The 22188-nt window shown below is 40.7% G+C and overlaps 1 protein-coding gene across 1 annotated transcript in view; it reads right to left on the bottom strand.

Moving 5' to 3' along the window:
• The window catches only part of SWAP70 (switching B cell complex subunit SWAP70), an 84732-nt gene that overhangs the window by 50037 nt on the left and 12507 nt on the right, over positions 1-22188 (bottom strand). Inside the window, exon 2 of the mRNA XM_081238635.1 lies at positions 9923-10063. Within this exon, the coding sequence (XP_081094761.1) occupies positions 9923-10063 (141 nt within the window). The remainder of the gene's footprint in view (positions 1-9922; positions 10064-22188) is intronic.

Below are 22188 nucleotides of genomic sequence, written 5' to 3' on the forward strand. Positions count from 1 at the left end.
TCCAGGGGGGTAATAAGATATCAAACTATACAGCAATAACACAACCACTTACTTATGTGGTGAAAACTGTGGCAAAAAGGAAAAGCACAAAACGTTGCAAGCATACATTACAGGAAAGCTGGTTAGATCTAGAATGGGTGGGGTGCTACCTGGAGAAACCTCCCTGAGGAAGTGACAATCAAGCCAAGACCTCCACATTACGGGTGGAGGAAACTTTACAGCAGAGGAAGCAGCATGTCTGAAGACTCTGTGGCAGGAAGGGTCTTAGTAATCTGAGGAAGGTCAAGGTGGCTGGACTGAAGTGAACAAGAAGGGAGGAGAGAGGAAGAAGAGGAGGCTAGAGAGGTTGCAGAGGCCAAATTGAACATGGCCCTGTGTGCCATGATAAAGATGTTGGACTTACCTTAAAACAACAGCAAGGCATTGAAGGGTATGGATTCAATATTCAATATTACCTCAATGAAAATAAATCCATAAATTGAAATGGTCTCTAAGTCTGTTCTAACTACAAAAGGTCTAGAAATCTATGATTCCATACTCCATCTCATCTACAATTACAAACTGTGCTCCAAAATTCCAGTTTGTATCACACATATTAAATCAATAGTCTCACATTTAATAATAATGGCTGCTAGTGGTTTCAAGGTGTCCAAAAGGAGGATAATTTCCCAGAAAGAAAGTGTAGAGTCGTTCTTATTTTTAGCATATAATTACTTCACACAAAAATTCATACATATGAAGAATAAGGTATGACCTCAATTCTGACGCAAAGCACTAAAAATATTTACAAAACTAAACTCACATGTTCTCTAAACTAGAAATTTCATACAAACCAGCTCAAGACTAAAGTGGCTGTGGAACAGAGACAGTTCTCAGAAGACAGGGAAACTGGCCAATTTGACGCTTTAGAAATTGACTGTAGAAATTTTTTTTCTCAGAAAGCATTCATACTCTTTGATCAGTAATTCTACTTCAAATAATCTATCCTAACAAGTGAATCCGAGTCAGATAAAGATTTATCTAGGATAGTCACTATTATTTATAAGAGTGGGAAAAAAATTAAAAGTCCACCAAAAAGGGAATGGTTATAAAGTCACAGTACAGAACTATTATACAGTCACTGAATACCACTTAGTACCTGGGTGACCTTGGGCAAGCAATTTAACCCAGGGTCTGTCTCATCTTTAAAATGGTGGTAATGATGGTACTTAACCTACAGAGTTGACATAAAGACTTAATTAGAAACCTGTTTAGAACATTTAGTACCTGATACACAATAGACTCTAAATAAATGTTAGCATCTGTATACTCAACGTCTTTTTTAAAAAATTTAATAATATGGGACAATATTAATGTTAAGTGTTCAATATGATCCCAACTTGAAAAATAATATATAAAAACATATTTTAAAAAACAAAAACTTGGGAATTCCCTGGCAGTCCAGTGGTTAGGACTCCGTGCTCTCACTGCCAAGGGCCTGGGTTCGATCCCTGGCTGGGGAACCAAGATCCCACAAGCCGTGCAGCACAGCCAAAAAAATAAATAAAATAAAAACTCAAAGCAAGCATATAAAATGTTAACAGTAACCATCTCTATATGTTAAAGTTATAGGTGATACATATTTTCTTAATAAGTTCCTTTTTTTCTTAATTTCAACAATATCCTATTATTGCCTTTACAATAAAAAAAACTTTAAAAACAGTATTTTACATTAATTATCATGGAGATGCAAATCAAAACACAGTAAGAGGGCTTCCCTGGTGGCGCAGTGGTTGCAAGTCCGTCTGCCGATGCAGGGGACGCGGGTTCGTGCCCCGGTCCGGGAAGATCCCACAAGCCGCGCAGCGGCTGGGCCCGTGAGCCATGGCCGCTGAGCCTGCACGTCCGGAGCCTGTGCTCCGCAGCGGGAGAGGCCACAACGGGGAGAGGCCACAATGGTGAGAGGCCCACGTACCGCAAAAAAAAAAAAAAATACAGTAAGATTCATACCCACTGGAATGCCTATAATAAAAAGAAAATGTCGGTGAGGATATGAAGAAATTGGACCCCTCAGCCATTGCTGGTAGAAAAGTAAAATGCCCAGCTGCTTTAGAAAACAGCTTGGCAGTTTCTCAAAAGGTTAAACACAGAGTTGCCACATGACCCAGCAATTCCATTCCTAGGTATAAACCAGAGAACTGAAAATATACATCCACACAAAAACTTGAACATGCATGCTCACAGCAGTAAATTCATAATAACCAAAAAGTGGGAAAAACTCAAATGTCCATCACCCAATGTGCAAACAAAATATGGTATATCCATAATGAAATATTATTCAGCCATAAAAAGAAATGAAGTACTGTTACGTACTACAACATGGATGAATTTTGAAAACATGATGCTAAGTGAAAGAAGACATACACAAAAGGCCACATATTATGATTCCAGTCATATTGTATGAGTTCAGAATAGGTAAATGCATAGAGGTAGAAAGTAGATTAGTGGTTGCCTAGGGCTGTGGGAAAGGAGAGTAAGGGCTAATGGGTACAGTTTTTTTGAGGGAGGGTAATGAAATCTTCTAAAACTGATTTTAGTGATGGTTGCACAAAAATGTGACTATACTAAAACCCACCAAATTGTACACTTTAAATAGTTAAACTGTATGGCATATGAATTACATCTCAGTAAAACTGCTATTCTTGAAAACAATATTTCTTTAAACTACATCACTCTTAGATTTATATTGCTGGCCAAGGTATTCAATGACATAAAGTCATCCATGTTCTCAGCAGGGAACCTCTTTAATCACTCCGAAGTTTTTAGTCCTGTGTAACTTCACAAATCTGATCATAATGTAGAATCCAGGGCTTCCCTGGTGGCCTAGTGGTTGAGAGTCCACCTGCCAATGCAGGGGACACAGGTTCGTGCCCTGGTCCGGGAAGATCCCACATGCCGCGGAGCGGCTGGGCCCGTGAGCCGTGGCCGCTGAGCCTGCGCGTACAGAGCCTGTGCTCCGCAACAGGGGAGGCCACAACAGTGAGAGGCCCGCGTACAGCAAAAAAAAAAAAAAAAAGTAGAGTCCAACTTGACCATTGTACCAAATTAATACTATATAACTTTCAAGCAACAATGAAGGAAAAAAATAACATAGGCTATAGGACAATAAGAAAGAACTGTACAAAAGCATGGTTTGGAGAACTGAAGAGCAGTACCCCTTCCTATTAAATGATACTTGTTAGGCATACATTTGATAACATTTTGAGTGCGAAGGCATATTCATTCCACTAAAAGAAATTTGAAAACTCATTTTATAGGAGAACTATAACTAACACAGGAAGAGCAAGCATCCGGTAAGAAAGTAAAAATGTCCAACCTAGGGTTTCCCTGGTGGCGCAGTGGTTGGGAGTCCGTCTGCCGAGGCAGGGGACGCGGGTTCGTGCCCCGGTCCAGGAGGATCTCACATGCCGCGGAGTGGCTGGGCCCCGTGAGCCATGGCCGCTGAGCCTGCGCGTCCGGAGCCTGTGCTCCGCAACGGGAGAGGCCACAACAGTGAGAGGCCCACGTACAGCAAAAAAAAAAAAAAAAAATGTCCAACCTAGAAAAACAGAAAGCAGAGACTGCTAGACTCTAGAAAAGGGACATTATATTGAACAAAAATTTTTCTCTTTGTGTGTTTTTCTTTTGTGTGTGTGTGTGTATGTTTCCCAAACAAACAAACAAACAAAAAGGATTATGTTAGAAAGCAGCAAATTCCCCAGTTAGGACTTGGCTTATTGCCAATGGATTACTGGTTTTTAATCATCAGATAGCCCAGACCAACCTTTAATGTGTAGAATCAGGGAAAATAACTGACCATGATTTGGACCAAAAAGCCTATTAGGCTATTAAATCTCATGAAAGGCTTAGTTTGCCTCATAAACATGCTGAGGCAGAACTAGTTTTTTATGTAGTCTACTAGGGCTCAATAGTAAAAAGTTAACAATATAACACTTTCTTCAATTACTCACTATCAGATAAGCCAGGCACAGTGGGTTTTTTGCCCAAAAAAGGGGGGTGGGGGGAAGCTCACAAAAAATTCTTCCTAGATGTTCACAGAATCCTATTCTTTTATTTATGTATGTATGTATGTATGGCTGCGTCGGGTCTTCGTTGCTGTGCGCAGGCTTTCTCTAGTTGTGGCGAGCGGGGGCTACTGTTTGTTGTGGTGTGCAGGCTTCTCATTGTGGTGGCTTCTCTTGCTGCGGAGCATGGGCTCTAAGCGCACAGGCTCAGTAGTTGTGGCTCGCGGGCTCTAGAGCGCAGGCTCAGTAGTTGTGGCACACGGGCTTAGCTGCTCCGCAGCACGGGGGATCTTCCCGGACCAGGGCTCAAACCCGTGTCCCCTGCATTGGCAGGTGGATTCTTAACCACTGCGCCACCCGGGAAGTCCCCAGAATCCTATTCTTTACTAAAGAAGAAATCTAACAAATAAACAAAGAAAAAGTTAACAATCAGCGGAGGCAAAATATTTGCTACAAGAACACACATGTTAATCATCTGAAGCCTCAGGAAAGCTGAAAATAAATTCTATCAATGTGAAGAACAACAGGAATTATTCTCTCTGAAGCAGCAAATATAGAAACCAAATAGAAAAATTACTTTTTTGCAAAGCAAGTTTCATTATAATCTGTCTCTTGGTCTCAACCCCTTCTGAATAATTCTCTTAGGCAATGGCAGAAAACCTCTCAAATAACCTGGGGGAAAAATGACCAAAATGAACACTGAGGAACACCAGATACTAATTAAGAAGAAAAAATCACCTTAAAACACTTGAGAAAGAACCTAAGAGAATTAGAAGGAGGCTGAGCTAGTCTGAGATGATCAGAATGGCTTTTAAACCATTCTACCCCTGCCCTTACATATCCAGTAACTGGAAAACATTAATTCTGGAAGGGAGTAATTAATCCCTCAAGAGTACATAGAGTTAAAAGAACACTGGTCTAGAAGTGAAATGGCTTAGGTTCAAAATCTATCTACCCCTTTTTAGCTAGGCAACCTTAGGCACTCTATTTCCTCCCGAGTTAAGTGGGGATAAGAATTCCAGTTACGCATCATCACAGGATTACCATGAGGATCAAATGAGACTTTATACACACACACACACACACACACACACACACACATATAGGAAAGCACATCTTGCAAATGTTTAATCATTTCATATGTTCATTGCATAACTGATGACAATCTCTAAGTTTTTATGTTAACATTCTTCAGTCACTATTGGCATTTTTTTCAACCAAGTTTCAAAACAAGGCACTAATCTTTGCTCAATTTAAACCCACACCACAAAAACCTTGCCTGCTTTATTTGGATTGAAGGCCAGGCAAAATTCCACTCCAGGTGGCTAAGCAATAATAAACAAGGGCTCACTGTTTCATCACATCCTCACTTGCTCTGTGAATAAAGTTTTTCTCCAAATTTTGTGGCTAATTTTGGACTTTTTAAATACTGCCGTATTTTCTCCCCCAGTTACAAAACTTTTAAATACCTAAATATTAAAACAAAGAACATTTTAAAACTTTAAAATTCAAGATGTTTAAAGAGAGTTACATCAAGGAGAACAAAATATGGTATCAGGGTACAGCACTTCAAGATATTCAACCATGTTTCTCTATCTACTAGTCCAGCCCACACAAATTCTAGCACTGAAAAACAAAGCAACTTCCAGATTTCTGAGAATCCCCCAGTATGTTTCATTTATATATATATATTTTTAATATATATAAATTTATTTATTTTATTTTATTTATTTTTTGCTGCATTGGGTTTTCATTGCTGTGCGCGGGCTTTCTCTAGTTGTGGTGAGCGGGGGCCACTCTTCATTGCGGTGCGCAGGCTTCTCATTGTGGTGGCTTCTCTTGCTGAGGAGCATGGGATCTAGGTGCGCGGGCTTCAGTAGTTGTGGCTCCTGGGCTCTAGAGCGCAGGCTCAGTAGTTGTGGCGCACGGGCTTAGTTGCTCCACGGCATGTGGGATCTTCCCGGACCAGGGCTCAAACCCGTGTCCCCTGCATTGGCAGGCAGATTCTTAACCACTGTGCCAGCAGGGAAGTCCCTGTTCTATATATTTTAATAACAGACATAATTCTGCTTATTGTCTTTAGTTTTTAAGATTAAACACATGCACAGAGCAGGTCATCAAACATTTGCTGAATATAAGACATATTTACTATGTGAATTTGGTTTTGATTTTGTTTAAATAAATTGGAATTTTTGAAAAGTAAAAATATGATGAGGTTATAGTATCTGTTTTAAATGCATTTTTGTATTTTAAAAGTAGGGAAGACAATAAGTTTTTATTTTTATTTATTTAAAGTCCATGATGCCAGAGTGCTAACACATACTTTAGGGGAAAAAATTAGGGAACTAGCCATTGTTTGTCCTAGACGCACAGAGAAAAGGAGTCCTTTGGGTTTGATGGTCCATTGCAGACTGACTGTCTTGTTTCTAGTTCATAGGGCCTAAACTTGATTAAAATAGATATTGGGAGAATAAAAGAGGGATGTACCTAATTTTAACCCCTTCTGTGGGATCTGGGCATGCACCATATCCTAACCACTTGTCTTAGGCTTTGTTAATGGAGTGTAAATATTCTCACCACTATGGTTGTATTCAAACCCTCTTGTCTTTTATTTAAATTAGTGCACAAATATCAAATGGTAAACTCAAGGATTCTGAAGCTGTTGTAACTAATCATGGTTAAGAGAATTTCTTTAAGATACAGAAAAACAAATACTATATGTTCTCAGTTATATGTAGAATATTTAAAACAATGAACTCAAAGAAATAAGAGAGTAGAATGGTGATTGTCAGGAGCTGGGGGGTAGGGGAAATGGCAAGATGCTGGTCAAAGGGTACAAACCTCCAGCTTTAAGATGAATAAGATCTGGGATCTAGTGCACAGCATTGTGAAAATAATTAACAATACAGGACTATATACTTGAATGTTGTTAAGAGAGTAGACCTTAAAAGCTATAACCACAGGGGGAAAAAAAAGGTAACTATGGGAGGCAATGATAACACAACTAACCTTACCGTGGTAATCATTTTGCAATATATATATGTATCAAATCATCATGTTGGGGGACTTCCCTATTGGTGCAGTGGTTAAGACTCCGCCTGCCAATGCAGGGGACACGGGTTCGAGCCCTGGTCCAGGAAGATCCCACATGTCATGGAGCAACTAAGCCCATGCACCAAAACTACCGAGCCTGCGCTCTAGAGCCCGAGAGCCCCAACTACTGAAGCCTGCACACTTAGAACCCGTGCTCCGCAACAAGAGAAGCCACCGCCAAGAGAAGCCCATGCACCACAACGAAGACCCAACACAGACAAAAATAAATAAAATTTTTTAAAAAGTTAGATTATAAAAAATCACCACGTTGTACACCTTCAATTTACATACATTAGGCGTCAATAATATCTCAATAAAGCTGGGGGAATTTTTTCTAAATAAAAAGAATTTCTTCACCAAAAAAGACATATTTACTTATAATACAACTATAAACACAAATGAGCTACCTGATTAATAAACAGAAAGGCAGCCCAAAAAAAGCTTTAGAAAATAGTACAGCATCATACTGTGAAGTTTTGAAACCTCACACATCAGTTTCTGTATAATCTGTTTGAATCTTTTTTATCATGATATAATTCACATTCCATAAAATTCACCCTTAAAATGTACATTTTAGTAGTTTTTAGTATATTCACAAGGTTTTGCAACCATCATCACTATGTAACTCTAGAACATTTTCATCACCCCAAAAAGAAATCCCAAACCCGTCAGTAGTCACTCACCATTCCCACTTCCCCTCAGCCTCTGGCAACCACTAATCTATTCTATATCTCTACGTGTTTGCCTATTTTGGATATTTCACATAAATTGGATCACACAGTATGTGGCTTTTGTGAGTCTGATCAAGTCTTTCATTTCATTATGGTGTGGTTTCTCCCTCTGCAGTTGTTTCTAATTAAAGCATGACCAAGTATATGTATAGAACATACACACACAAATAAAGAGCAAAAAATTGTATTGTGAGGCTGATATGGAATAATAGATATAGGTACAAAGAATACTACCTAGATGAATACACTGTAATTTGGACAATCTTTGCTGCAAAATTTCTGAAAAATATAATGTGATTTTTTTTTTTTTTTTTTTTTTTTTTTTTTTTTTTTTTTTTTTTTTGCTGTACGCGGGCCTCTCACCGCTGCGGCCTCTCCCGTTGCGGAGCACAGGCTCCGGACACACAGGCTCCGCGGCCATGGCTCGCGGGCCCAGCCGCTCCGCGGCACGCGGGATCCTCCGGGATAGGGGCACGAACCCGCGTCCCCTGCATCGGCAGGCGGACTCTCAACCACTGCGCCACCAGGGAAGCCCTATAATGTGATTTTTAAAAAGAATTTTGACCAACATTTTGGCATTCTCCATACCAGTAACTTAAATTATTATTATAAATTTTAATTACTGTACTTTGCTTTTATAAAAAAGACACTTAACTATAAAAAGAATTTATACATATAAATAGCTATAAAAATCCCAAAAAAGTCAACAGAAAAAAATATGTCAATAGTTATGGTATTTAGGTGATTGGAAAACAGGCTTTTTAATGTGTTTTATTTTTAATTTAAAAGTATTATCACTGTCACTTTTTGAAAGACATTTTTGACATATATCAAAAAATTTCAAGCTTAGTGTTATAAATAAGCGAAAGCAGTAATTCCCAACCCTTCATGTGCATATATGATTACTTTCACACCTAAACTAAATGTACATGATATGGAAAGATGACACTAATATATTGTTCAGTTAAAAAAGTAAGTTGAACTATATGTAGCATAATCCTATTGGTATAGAAACAAAACACTATGTATTGCGTAACTGTGTATTTGCCTGTCTATAAAAAGGTCAGCAAAGATATTCATCAAACAGTTGAAAGTGGTTACTCCTGTAGAGTCAGACTAAAAAGGGTAAAGAGGTTTTACTTTTTATTTCATATATTTGTATTAATTGACTATTTAATAACAAAGCTACCTTTTGTAATTTTTAATCACCAATGTTTTTAATTAAATGTGCCATCAATTTAGATTATTTTCTTTAAAAAAAAAAAGAACATTAAAGTCAAAACTTTAATGTGTCAATTTTTAATTATCCAAACCAAGGGAGAAACCAAAGCCAGCAGAAAATACCAATATGGCTTCCAAACACATAATCTTTTTTTTTGTTTTTTTTTTTTGCGGTATGCGGGCCTCTCATTGTTGCGGCCTCTCCCGTTGCGGAGCACAGGCTCCGGACGCGCAGGCTCAGCGGCCATGGCTCACGGGCCTAGCCGCTCCACGGCATGTGGGATCTTCCCGGACCAGGGCACGAACCCGTGTCCCCTACATCGGCAGGCAGACTCTCAACCACTGCGCCACCAGGGAAGCCCACATAATCATTTTTTATAGCATCTTTACTCATAACATATCCCAGAGGAAACATCCAAGTGGCACCCGAAAAAGTCTAGGATGAAAGTTCTGCTGTATGATATCTATAAAGATAATTAACATCACATTTTACCCCATCATATCCATGCTTTAACAATCATTGCCAGTACATGTGGAACCAGAATTTAAAAAGAAAAAACAGCTCCCTAAGAGAAGACAGGTACAGGTTAATACAGAATACTTAATTTCCAAAAAAGAGCCAAGTCGTAAAAGTATCGAACGAAGTTTTAGAAGATACTGGAGAAGAGAGAGAAATAGGAGTACTGTCAGTCTCATTCTTTCTTTCCTTTCTGATTTATCTCGTGATGCTTCACACCTAAACTCCTTAGTGAACTCACCAACAAGGGGCTATGGGGCCCACTTGAAATGTGCAATCTGAACAATGCTGTAAGCAGGAAGAGATTAGAGTCATACCTTTTCCAAAATGAACTTGTTTAAATATGGCATGTAGCCCTGATTGGAGACAGGCCCCTCATCATCATCCCGGAAGTGTTCTTCAAGGGCAACAGGGTCATGTGGAACCTTCAGCACTGTGCACAGGTTATGGGAAAGGACCTAAGGGAGAAAGAGGGTAGTTTAGAGGCATCCACTAACCAGCACATGGCACCTTCACTGTCTGAACACAACTGGCTGCTCCCTGTCCTGGGGAGAGAAAGATGAAGAATAAATTGCCAGCTGCCAGCTCCCCACCTGTTACCCATAGTGTCTCATTGCTTCCCCAGGTTTGGTCCACTTCAAACAAGTCTCTCTTACATGCCCTACAATGAGCCAGGCTCCATGCAATATCTGTGACTACCAGACTCCTTGTAGTCTTTTATTAATTGGCCCAAGTTAGAAAGAAAAAGGGGGGAAAGAGCAAGAGAATGTGTTTAAAATTAAACTTCTCCTAAGTAGAGCAGTCAGTGAAGTAGAGCTGTAAGAGAAAGAACCTGGTTCTGAACAGCTGCAGCTGGGGGTTCTGGACGAGGTGGCTGACCTGGGCCCAGCCATAACCTCTCTGGGCTTCAGTTCTCTCCTTTGTTCAATATAAAGGGCCAAGTTAATATACAAATATACCAGATATTAATTAGTAATCTCTAAGCATGCAAACATCTCTAAAATTCTATGATGCTAGGCTAAGTTTTCAGGATGAGTATAAAAGAGTATAAATATAAAAAGAGAAAGAAATCAAGGGCCCGATTTAGAAATACATGAAAAATCAAGAGCAAAAAAATCTTAGGAGTCACCAAAATGGTTGAAAATATTCTGTCAAAAATCTGCATCCTGGGGCTTCCCTGGTGGCGCAGTGGTTGAGAGTCCGCCTGCCGATGCAGGGGACACGGGTTCGTGCCCCAGTCCGGGAAGGTCCCACATGCCGCGGAGCAGCTGGGCCCGTGAGCCATGGCTGCTGAGCCTGCACGTCCGGAGCCTGTGCTCCGCAAGGGGAGAGGCCACAACAGTGAGAGGCCTGCATACCGCAAAAAAAAAAAAAAATCTGCATCCTGGTCTTGCATAATCGAAGTGCACACTTTAACATTCAGGTAGTTGAGTTAGCAGTCTGGGCTCTTTCAGTACTACTCTTGTTTCTTATTAAATGAAAATCTAAATATAAAACTTAAATCCCTTCCATTCCATTTGTGCATTCTAAACAGGTCAAATTACATAGCTAAGGCCATGCTGCCTCTAACACAGAATCTTATTAGATGTTAAATCCCAGGTTAAAATCTTCCCTATTTGTCTTAGCCCTACCCATTTAATCGCTTAAGGAGCCAAATTCACCTCAATTAATACTTTCAATTCCATAAAGCAAGTTACTTTTTTCTGCATGCACATATTTCGTTAGAATTTTTTAAGATTGAAAGAATTAACCTATAAAAAAAATTTGCGTATCTTCTTTCTACATTTGCTTTGTTTCTCAAAACTTCATTTATGTGGAGATCCTTTTCTACATGCTCTACTGGTTTTAAGGAAGTAAGTAAAGTAAAGGAAGTAAACTCACAAATGGTTATAAATGAAGTAATGAAGACTTCTATCAGCCCCTACAAAGCAGGCTGTTTTTCTCAAGTAAAACTTCTATTTGCCAGTAGTAGAGCACATGAAAAGGGCACGGTGGAGCTTTTACTGAATCTAGCACCACAGTCAGCAAAATCCTAAATAGACATTTCCTTTCTCTATTTACCTAGTAAAACCTATAATTATCTACCTCCAAAAAGGTTTTGTGAGGATCAACTTCAGGAATGTAAGGAGCTTAAAAACTGCAATATACCATGGAAATATAGAGAAATACAGAGCATACTCCTCATATAAGGCTCAACGGTCATTCAAATTTTAAAATTATTTAGGACTTTACTCAAGTAAAAATTCCCAACCACAGGTTAACCTATGGTACATTCATAAAACGTTAAGAACAGTGAGGAACTCATGGGTAGTGATACGTAAAGATCTACAAGATAACTTAAGTGAAAAAAGCAATGTACCTAAGACTACATATAGTGTGTTATCTTTTGTGTAAGAGGAAAAGGAAGAAAAAATAAGATACTCTAGAAGGATATATAAGAAACGAGTAACCATGGGGAGAAAACTAGTATGACTGCAGACCAGGAGCAAAAGAAGATTTCTCACTGTATCTCCCTTTTCATTAAGTTTAGGAAAAAATTTTCCCTATTCAAAAAACATAAAAACTATTTTAAAAATTACACACACACACACACACACATGTATATATACACAAATACACACACACATACACACACATACACACACAGACATATACACACACACATATATATACACACGCACACACACACACACACACTTTTCTTAATGGCCAGCTTAAGCCCATACAGCTAAATCTACTTATCTTCGAACTCTACACTTTTTCTTCTACATTAACTTACTCCCTAGAGATTAGGTATAAAAGGAAGACATATTCCACAGCAATGTACCATGACTAATGGATGAATAAGATGTAAGGGCAATAAATGAGCTCAGAAAGAATAGTGTGTGCTACAGTGACTCCACAGACTAAGTGACATGTAACCTAGGCCTTGAAATAAAAAGAGCTTTTGGATAGGAAAAGGGCAATTGGAAAGCTTTCCAGTAGAGAAATAACATGAGAAAAGTAACTGATTAATGCAAAATCCTCAGGGTACAGAAAGCAGACACGAATCTCTCTCACACCCATCCCTTTCTTTGCCTTTGGGTTTCACAGATCCTCCAACTAAAGCCCTGGCAGGGGCCTTAGATACCATATTGTCATCCTTCTCATCTTATAGATGGTGAGTACTGGCTCAAAGAGATTAAATTTGTTTTTCTTGACTAAGGTTACTTAGGAGAACTGAGACTAGAAGTCAGGTTTTGTAATTGCTGGTCCAACACTCTCTAGTAACGAGGAACATTATGTTTCTAGTTTTCTAAAGTCAACATCTTTGCGTAGCTGCTTTAGTTCAACCAGTGATCCCACTGAAGGTTTAGATTTAAACTCTAGACTTCAGCCTTGGACAATTAAATACAGGGATAACTAAATCCAGTGATAACTTTCTCAACCACCTTCATTTAGTTAAGCAAACCGTGAGGGAGGCAGCAGGTTATAGTAAAGGGCCCTGGAGGAGGAGACCTCAGTACCAGCCCTATTCGTGTGGTCTGTTCCTGTACAGTGGTTTGCCATTTACCCTTTTTAAATATTAGCATATTTTGCTACTTACTTGCTTAGTCTCAGTATCCTCACTGCAAAAGGAAGAGTTGGTGACTTGTCTCTAAAAATAATGTTTTTAAAAGCTCAATCCTTAACTATCAACCCAAACTCATTTCATGAACTCAACAGAAAGAACTATAATTTAGATCAGAAATTCGGCTTTTTTCATTGTTAGTAAGGCCTAGAACTGGGAAGTCTTCTTCAAACAAAATAACAAACTGAATAATAGATAAGTGGAAAAGTTTTATAACTAAAAGAAAAAAAAATGTGCCATCTTTTTTTTTTTTTTTTTTTTGCGGTACGCAGGCCTCTCTCTGTTGTGGCCTCTCCGGTTGCGGAGCACAGGCTCCGGACGCGCAGGCTCAGCGGCCACGGCTCACGGGCCCAGCCGCTGCGCGGCATGTGGGATCTTCCCGGACCGGGGCACAAACCCGTGTCCCCTGCATCGGCAGGCAGACTCTCAACCACTGCGCCACCAGGGAAGCCCTGTGCCATCTTTTAAACTTTAAAAAAATTTTATCAGTAATTTTTTTAAAGCCTAGACAGTATCTCAAGTTTTTTTTTAAGTAAAAAGTAATTGTATTTTAAAAAATACAGTAATTTAAATTGTATTGTAAAATTGTATTGTAAAATTGTAAAAGTAATTGTATTTAAAAAAATACAGTAAAAAAAAAGTAATTGTATTTAAAAAAACTAATTCTTGAAGGCCAGAATATAAACTAATAACAAGAAGTAAAATCTCCATAAGCTTAAACAGCAGTTTATGCTTTTTAGAGTAGACTCACATCATCCATTAGTTGGTTTTAGTCTCACCCCTGGAAAGTAGATGGTATTGCTGCTTTACAGATGAAGAGGCTGAGTGAGAGATAAGGAGATGACCCCAGATGACAGAGTTTTATGTGCCGTGAAACTAGGTCTAGAACCCAAACCTTATACTTTGGTGCCCTTTCCCTGCCCTGCCACATTCCCTCTCCTCCTGGAAAAACAGAGAGCCCTGCCTATACAAAAGTGACATGCATGCTGTGGCCATGCATGCATGTTATTGCTAAGGTGCAGTGATGGACTGGTGCCCACCCGGTCAGTTCTCCAGCACCCAGCAACATGGCTGGAGCTATTCAGCGGAGCCAACTTAAATCCAGTGGTGAAGACCACATCCGTCTAGAAATCTGGGACCACTATCTCTCTGGAAGCCCTCATCTCTCAGCACCCGACTTTGGGGGAAACTGTTCCAAGAGGTACTAGCCTCCCCTCCAGATGCGGAAGCTGGAAAACAGATGAGGACAAAAGCAATCAAGAGGAAATAGGACTACAAGTTCTTGATTTGTAAAAGGACTGCCCCTGAATCACTCTAATCAGTGTTTGCAAGTTTTTTGAGAAAGCTGAATTTATCCTACTTCAAATGCCTGCTCCTCCAAAGGCCATTCTTTCAACGCCCACATAATTGCTAAGCAACTTTGCTCTCAGGCCCCGATCTGAAGAATAAACTATTGTTACTACAATAAAAGATCCATATCCATGCCAGACACTCATCTGTCCAGTTCCTTCATAGCTGTCTGCTAGTGCCTCTGCAGGGCCTCCGCTGACAAGACATGACTAATTAACTGCTCGTGTGGTCTGTTCCTTTTCAGCGGTTTGCCATTTACCCTTTTTAAGCATTTTGCTCCAACTATTGTGAAAAGATATCAAGGATGATGAATGACTAAACAGTATTTTAACACACATGAGAACCTAATGCTTACCCTCCTCCCTCCCAAAGATGTAGAGATTACAAAGGTTCTCTGAAATGAGCCCCCCAGTCACAGACTGTTTCCCTTTACAGGATGTGCGTAATGGGCAAAATTCAACACTGAAAGAAAGGGGGGTAGGGATCTCTATTCCGACAAGCTTATCTGAACCGACACAATTACAGAACTATAATTCATAATGGGCAACCTTTTTTTTTTAATGTGAAAATTCCTGTCTGATTTATAAAATTTCAAGCTCAGGGCGAATTACCAGAAAACTCTTCCTAACAGAATGACCAACTTCCTACCAGTGCTATGCCCTGCCTTAAGAGCATTGTCTTAATAGAAGTCCCGCCCCTTACCACAAGGACTCATTTTCCCTTTCCCGACAATAACTTTTCATCCTGCTTGTCACTGCTTAAGGCCTGCTTTCTTTCTCTTAAATTATCTTTATCATACTCAGCCTCAGAAATCTCAGTCGTCTCTGACTCAGTCCCTGAATGCAATCAATCACCATCCTAGACACTTTTACCAAATTTATCTTCAAGGGCTGCTGACCTCACATTATCACCTTGTCTGAAACTCATCAAAAGCCTACAGAAGTAAAAACCAAAGAGGTATCTGAGCTCCGTATTTAAGTCACTTGGCAAGCCAGCCCCACTTTACATTTGTAGCCTTATTTTTTCCCACCCCTCTGCACCAACTGTACAAATCTAGTCAAACAAGCTTACTCACAGCACCCCAAACAAACCCTGTATCACTCCCCTGCCCCCTCCAGGCCTCTGCTCTAATCACCCCTACACGTCCATTTCTACCTAACATAACTGCCATCCCTTTCTGAAGCCTCCACCACCCTAAATCAAGATGGTCTGCCCCGCTCTGCATTTCCCAAGCACTCTATTTCTTATCTTACACTACCACACATGATTTTCTCTCCCATAAGACTGTAAATTTCTGAAAGGCCCATGTCTTACCTACCCTTGCATCCCCACAGCATTTAACATGCTACTCAGAATGCAGAAGGCTTTCAATAAATGCTGAACAAATTCTTTCTAAAAATTCTCTTTTCACAGTAAAACCATAATCCTTTAACAATGACAATGCTCTTAGGAAATAGCCTACTGCTATCTCCTTATTTCATTGATAAAAAGACTGAGGCCTGAGACTCGCCTAAGTCACAAACTGATTAGTGACAAATCAGAAACAAGAACCCAGGTCTCCTAACTGCCTGTCCCACAATCATGCCCTGTACTGGAAACATTCTCTTTTGCCTAGTCACATCCTTCAAGCCTGGGTTATTCTTCATAAACTCTAGGAAACCTTCACCGCCCCGTCTGTCCACTGAACTCCTATTCAGCACTTAACGTGAATTCTGTTTCACATATCAGAAATATCTCAAATACCTAACTGCAGCTCAGTAAGGGAGGAAACCCTGCCTAATGTTGTTCTTCCGTATCCTTTACGGTAACTAGCAGAGGGTTAAGGGAGGACTCAGTGGGAGCATAACACTTATGGACACATTAAGGAAGGATATCTAACTCAAAACCATCTGTCGAGATGTGTCCACGAACGTATACCATTGAACTACAGTATATGCCACTGGATTACATCCTACATAGACTACCTTTAATAAGTTATCTTGGATAATTCACTAAGTTAGTCCTCTTCAGAAATCAGAAAGAAAATATTGGTAAATTTGACCACATAAAAATTTGTAAATTTCCCTTTAAAAAGAGACACTATAGGGCTTCCCTGGTGGTGCAGTGGTTGAGAGTCCTCCTGCCGATGCAGGGGACATGGGTTCGTGCCCCAGTCCGGGAAGATCCCACATGCCGCGGAGCAGCTGGGCCCGTGAGCCATGGCCCCTGAGCCTGCGCATCCGGAGCATGTGCTCCACAACGGGAGAGGCCACAGAAAAAAAAAGAGACACTATAAACAAACAAAAAAGGCTAATAGCTCCAACATTCAAATTACTCCTAGAAATTATTAAGTAAAAGGTGAACACCCAATTTTAAAAATGGACCACAGGGGCTTCCCTGGTGGCGCAGTGGTTGAGAGTCCACCTGCCGATGCAGGGGACACGGGTTCGTGCCCCGGTCCGGAAGGATCCCACGTGCCGCGGAGCAGCTGGGCCCGTGAGCCATGGCCACTGAGCCTGCGCGTCCGGAGCCTGTGCTCTGCAACGGGAGAGGCCACAACAGTGAGAGGCCCGCGTACCACCAAAAAAAAAAAAAAAAAAAAAAGGACCACAGACACGAATAGAAAATTCACAAAAGAAGCTAATGACTAATAAGTATAGGAAAAGATGCTTAACTTCACTAGTGATCAACATAACGCAAACTAAAAGAGCTACTACTTTTTGCCTGAAACACAACACCTGGTGTTTGAGCAGACACAGGGGAGTAAAAATTGCCAACACCCAACACTGGAGAAGGTATAGAGCAGGTTTTCTCTGTCACTGCCGACATTTTAGGCCAGATAATTCTTTGCTGGGGAGCAGGGGGAGGTGTCCTATGCATTGTAGGAAGTTTAGCATCCCTGGCTGAAAACATCAAAACACCTCAAATATCTGTGAATAATAAAGTAGTTAAACAAAGCATAACTCATCAACACAATGAAATAGCTCATAGCCATAAAGGATGATGCTGTCTGTATCTATGTGCACTGACATGGAAACATGACCCTAACACACTGTTTAAGAAAATAGGCTACAAAAGCTTATGAAATAGGATCCTATTTATATAAAAGGATATATATGTATGAGTATATGCACACGTGTGCATGCATGTGTATACATGTAGGAAGCAAGGGAGATAGAGGGAGAGAGAGGGAGGAAGGATGGTGAGCAAAAGATGTTAGAAAATCACTGCAAAGGTAACTGCCTCTGCCTTTGGTGGTAGAATTTCGGGTGCTTTTACCTTTGTCTCTATACTTTTTTTTTTTTTTAAGATTTGTTTAATATTTATTTATTTTTGGCTGCATCGGGTCTTAGCTGCAGCACATGGGATCTTCATTGAGGCGTGCGGGATATTTTGTTGTGGTGCCCAGGCTTCTCTCTAGTTGTGGCGGTGGGTTTTCTCTTCTCTAGTTGTGGCGCGCAGGCTCCAGGGCACCTGGGCTCTGTAGTTTGCGGCACGCAGGTTCTCTAGTTGAGGCACATGAGTTGTAGCACACAGGCTTAGTTGCCCCGCAGCATGTGGGACCATAGTTCCCTGACCAGGGATTAATCCCACGTCCCCTGCATTGTAAGGCGGATTCTTTACCACTGGACCACCAGGGAAGTCCCTGTCTCTATACTTTAAAGTAGGGGTCCCCAACCCCCAGGCCATGGACCAGTACCAGTCCACGGCCTGTTAGAAACCAGGCTGCACAGCAGGAGGTAAGCAGCAAGGGAGCAAGCAAAGCTTCATCTGTTGCTCCCCGTAGCTCCCCATCGCTCACATTACTGCCTGAACCATACCCCCCTGACGCCCCCATTCCGTGGAAAAATTGTCTTCCATGAAACTGGTCCCTAGTGCCAAAAAGGTTGGGGACCTCTGCCTTAAAGTATTGTTTGAATATTCTATGTTCTACCTTTATAATCAGAAAAAGTGAAGCTTTTATATTTATGTAAAATTTTTAAATTAATTTTTTAAATTAATTTTCTTAGTGCTCTCTATCTGGGGTTTCAGCTAGAGAGCACCAATAATATTAAAAAATATGAAGAGATCATTGTAGGACTATAAAGTTGCTGAAATTAACTCACTTGAGTCATTCACAAAGAACTATGCTTTGCCATGCCTCTTGAAGAAGCCACACTATGGGCAACAAAGTCTCCTGATCTGGGCAGCCTCCTTAGATTCCAGCCTCCCACTGGATCACAGCATAAACAAATGTCTTTAAGAAGGCAAATCAGGGACTTCCCTGGTGGTCCAGTAGGTAAGACTCCACACTCCCAATGCAGGGGACCCGGGTTCGATCCCTGGCCAGGGAACTAGATCCCACATGCATGCCACAAATAAGATTCGCATGCCACAACTAAGGAGCCCGCCTGCCACAACTAAGACCCAGAGCAACCAAATAAATAAATAATTTTTTTTTTTAAAAAAAGGATCCTGCGTGCCATAACAAAGACCTAGAACAGCCTAAATAAATAAATATTTTTTAAAAGGAAGATAAATCATGTATAAGAAGATTTAACTCCAGTAAGCTTCTGTTTCTATCTCTCCCACTACTCTGTAAGCTCCTTAAAGAGAAGATCTTTATTGTATCTTTCCTGCAATATCAAAACCTAATAAAGTGCCTAGGGTAGAGTGCCTGATGTCAACAAATGTTTACTAAATGAGTCCCATGTAAGAATTTTATTTTTTTGTTTTTTTGTTGTTGTTGTTTAGTTTCATTTAGTTTGCTTCTCTATCACCTTTATTTAGATGTGGGTCTTTTAATGTATTTCACTATACTACCAGTATATTCTTTCCAGGAAGAATTTTTGTTTAATTGGAATCTCTAATTCAGGTCATTTTTGAAGTAAAAAAACAATACTTCCATTAGTTATTAGCACTGCCAGAACTAGCAGGCATTACTCATCTGACCTGAGATCTAGTAAAGCAGTCCAATTTCTAAAAATTCCACTAAAGATTTTTGAGGAAAGGACTCAAGAGGAATTAACAGTGTATGAGAGAGAAGTCTAGAGCAGAAGACAGAGAAATTAGATAGTTCAATTTAGTATACTCTTCTCCAAGAGGAGATCTGAAGCCACAGTGTACACCCAAGGTGATGATAAAGATCACAGACCTGAGGTTTACCTCTGCTGCCCCATCCTCTGACCACTCTGTCCCCTTGTCCCCTTCTAGTCACTATAATATGGCTTCTTTCTATCCCTATCAATGTCATGAAATTGCTTTTTCAAAAAGATTCTGTGGTAGACACAGAGCTGCACCACTCAAGAAAGGAACTGCTGCCCTGCTACAAGGACTGTGGTTAGCTGAGAGCCTCTAGTTATTAGTACTTTCGGGGTCCACCTCAGCCAATGACTGAGCAAGCTGGTGACACCATTTCTCCCCAGGGTGGACGTCCTCTAACAGGCCATCTTTGCTCCAGAGCTCCTGGTTTTGTTAAGTCTGTATCATGATTTGACAGCTCCTTTTCCCAATCCTGTTTCCTCTCTCTTTTCCCATAAGCGTTTCTTCCCAATAACCCTTTTGCACTCCCAACTCTGTCTCAGCATCTGTTTCCTGGAGAACCCAACCTGGGGTAGATACCTTCTAAACAATTCACTCTCCCAAGTCTCTGGCACTGAGCAGTCTGGATCATCCTCTCAAGACTTTTTTTGGTCCCATGATATACTATTTTCTAAATTTCTCAAAGAACTTACTCTACCTTGGTCTACCTTTATGGGGTCACCTCCCTTACACTTCATTCTCCCAATCTGGACATTTCTCTGACCTAACTCCTCCAATCTTCACCACAGACTAGGTAGGTTCCCTTCCTCTGTGTTTCCCAGCGCTGTGTACTTTATATCATATTTGAATTGTCGGTTTGCTGATCTATATCACTCACAAGACTTCAAGCTCCATGAGGGTAGGGAGCATATCGGTTTTGATTCCCACTGCCACCATCCCAGTCTAGCACGCATCAACTTTCATAGAAGTCCCCCACTTGGTCTCCCCATCTCCAGCCTCTCCCCTCATGTCAACACACCCACATTGTTAGAATAATGTCAAAACTCTACCTTTGTCATATATCTACCCCCAAAATACTAATAACTTCCTCTCTTTACAGGATCAGTTCTAAACTACTCATTCTAACATAGTCAACAAATACATATTAATCATGTATTCTGTACGAGAACGAAATCATCTAAAATGTAACCCCGTCTCCCTTTAAATCCTAATTTTCCACCATGCCTCAAATCAAACACTACTCCACACAGAGTATTTCCTTACTGCTCACAAATACTCCAAGTTTTAGCTCCTGCTCTTATCCACAATGCCACCATCATACCTGTCGTCTTTCTGTGACTATACTGGACAAGATTTGCCCCATTCCCTCCAAAAGCTGCTGACATTCCATCTCCTCCACAAAACGTTTCTTGTCTACAACTGTCTGCATCTTTTTTTTTTTTACAGATTTATTTTATTTATTTATTTATTTATTTATTTTTGGCTGAGTTGGGTCTTCGTTGCTGTGCGTGGGCTTTCTCTAGGTGCACAAGCCGGGGCTACTCTTCATTGCAGTGTGTGGGCTTCTCAGTGTGGTGGCTTCTCTTGTTGCGGAGCACGGGCTCTAGGCGCACGGGCTTCAGTAGTTGCGGCACGCGGGCTCAGTAGCTGTGGCACACGGGCTTAGTTGCTCCATGTGGGATCTTCCCGGACCAGTGCTCGAACCCATGTCCCTTGTGTTGGCAAGCAGATTCTTACCCACTGAGCCACCAGGGAAGCCCCTAAAACTGTCTGCATCTTTTTCTCTATTTCTTTTAAACTTCTACAGCAGCTCCATCTGACAGAAATATGCAAACTACATATGGAATTAAAATTTTTTAATAGCCACATTTTTAAAACATAAAAAGAAACAGGTAGGGCTTCCCTGGTGGCGCAGTGGTTGAGAGTCCGCCTGCCGATGCAGGGGACATGGGTTCGTGCCCCGGTCCAGGAGGATCCCTCATGCCGTGGAGCGGCTGGGCCCGTGAGCCATCGCCGCTGAGCCTGCGCGTGCGGAGCCTGTGCTCCGCGACAGGAGAGGCCACAACAGTGAGAGGCCCGCATACAGCAAAAAGAAAAAAATAAAAGAAACAGGTAAAATTAATTTTACTAATGTATCCAAAATATTATAACCACAACACATAATCAATATTTTTAAAAGAGATATCCTATGTTATTTTCTTGTACTAAGTCTCTGAAATCCTGTGTATATTTTATATTTACAGCACATCTCAATTCAGACTAGCTACTTTTTCTTTTTTTCTTTTTTTTTTTAATATTTATTTATTTGGTGGCTCCAGGTCTTAGTTGCAGCAGGCGGGTGTTGCGGCATGCGAACTCTTAGTTGCAGCATGCATGTGGGATCTAGTTTCCTGACCAGGGATGGAACCCAAGCCCCCTGCATTGGGAGCACAAAGTCTTATCTACTGGGCCACCAGGGAAATCCCATGGACTAGCTACTTTTCAATGCTCAATAGCCAGATGTGGTTAATGGCTAATGTACTGGACAGCCTGGCCTACAGCCCTCATTTTCCACACTTTCTAGAACTTGCTTATCCGTTATCTTGTTGTAGTCATTTCATGTATTATCTTCTTTACTAAACT

The sequence above is a fragment of the Mesoplodon bidens genome (assembly GCF_964165515.1).
Source record: "Mesoplodon bidens genome assembly, chromosome: 7".
Lineage (NCBI taxonomy): Eukaryota > Metazoa > Chordata > Mammalia > Artiodactyla > Ziphiidae > Mesoplodon > Mesoplodon bidens.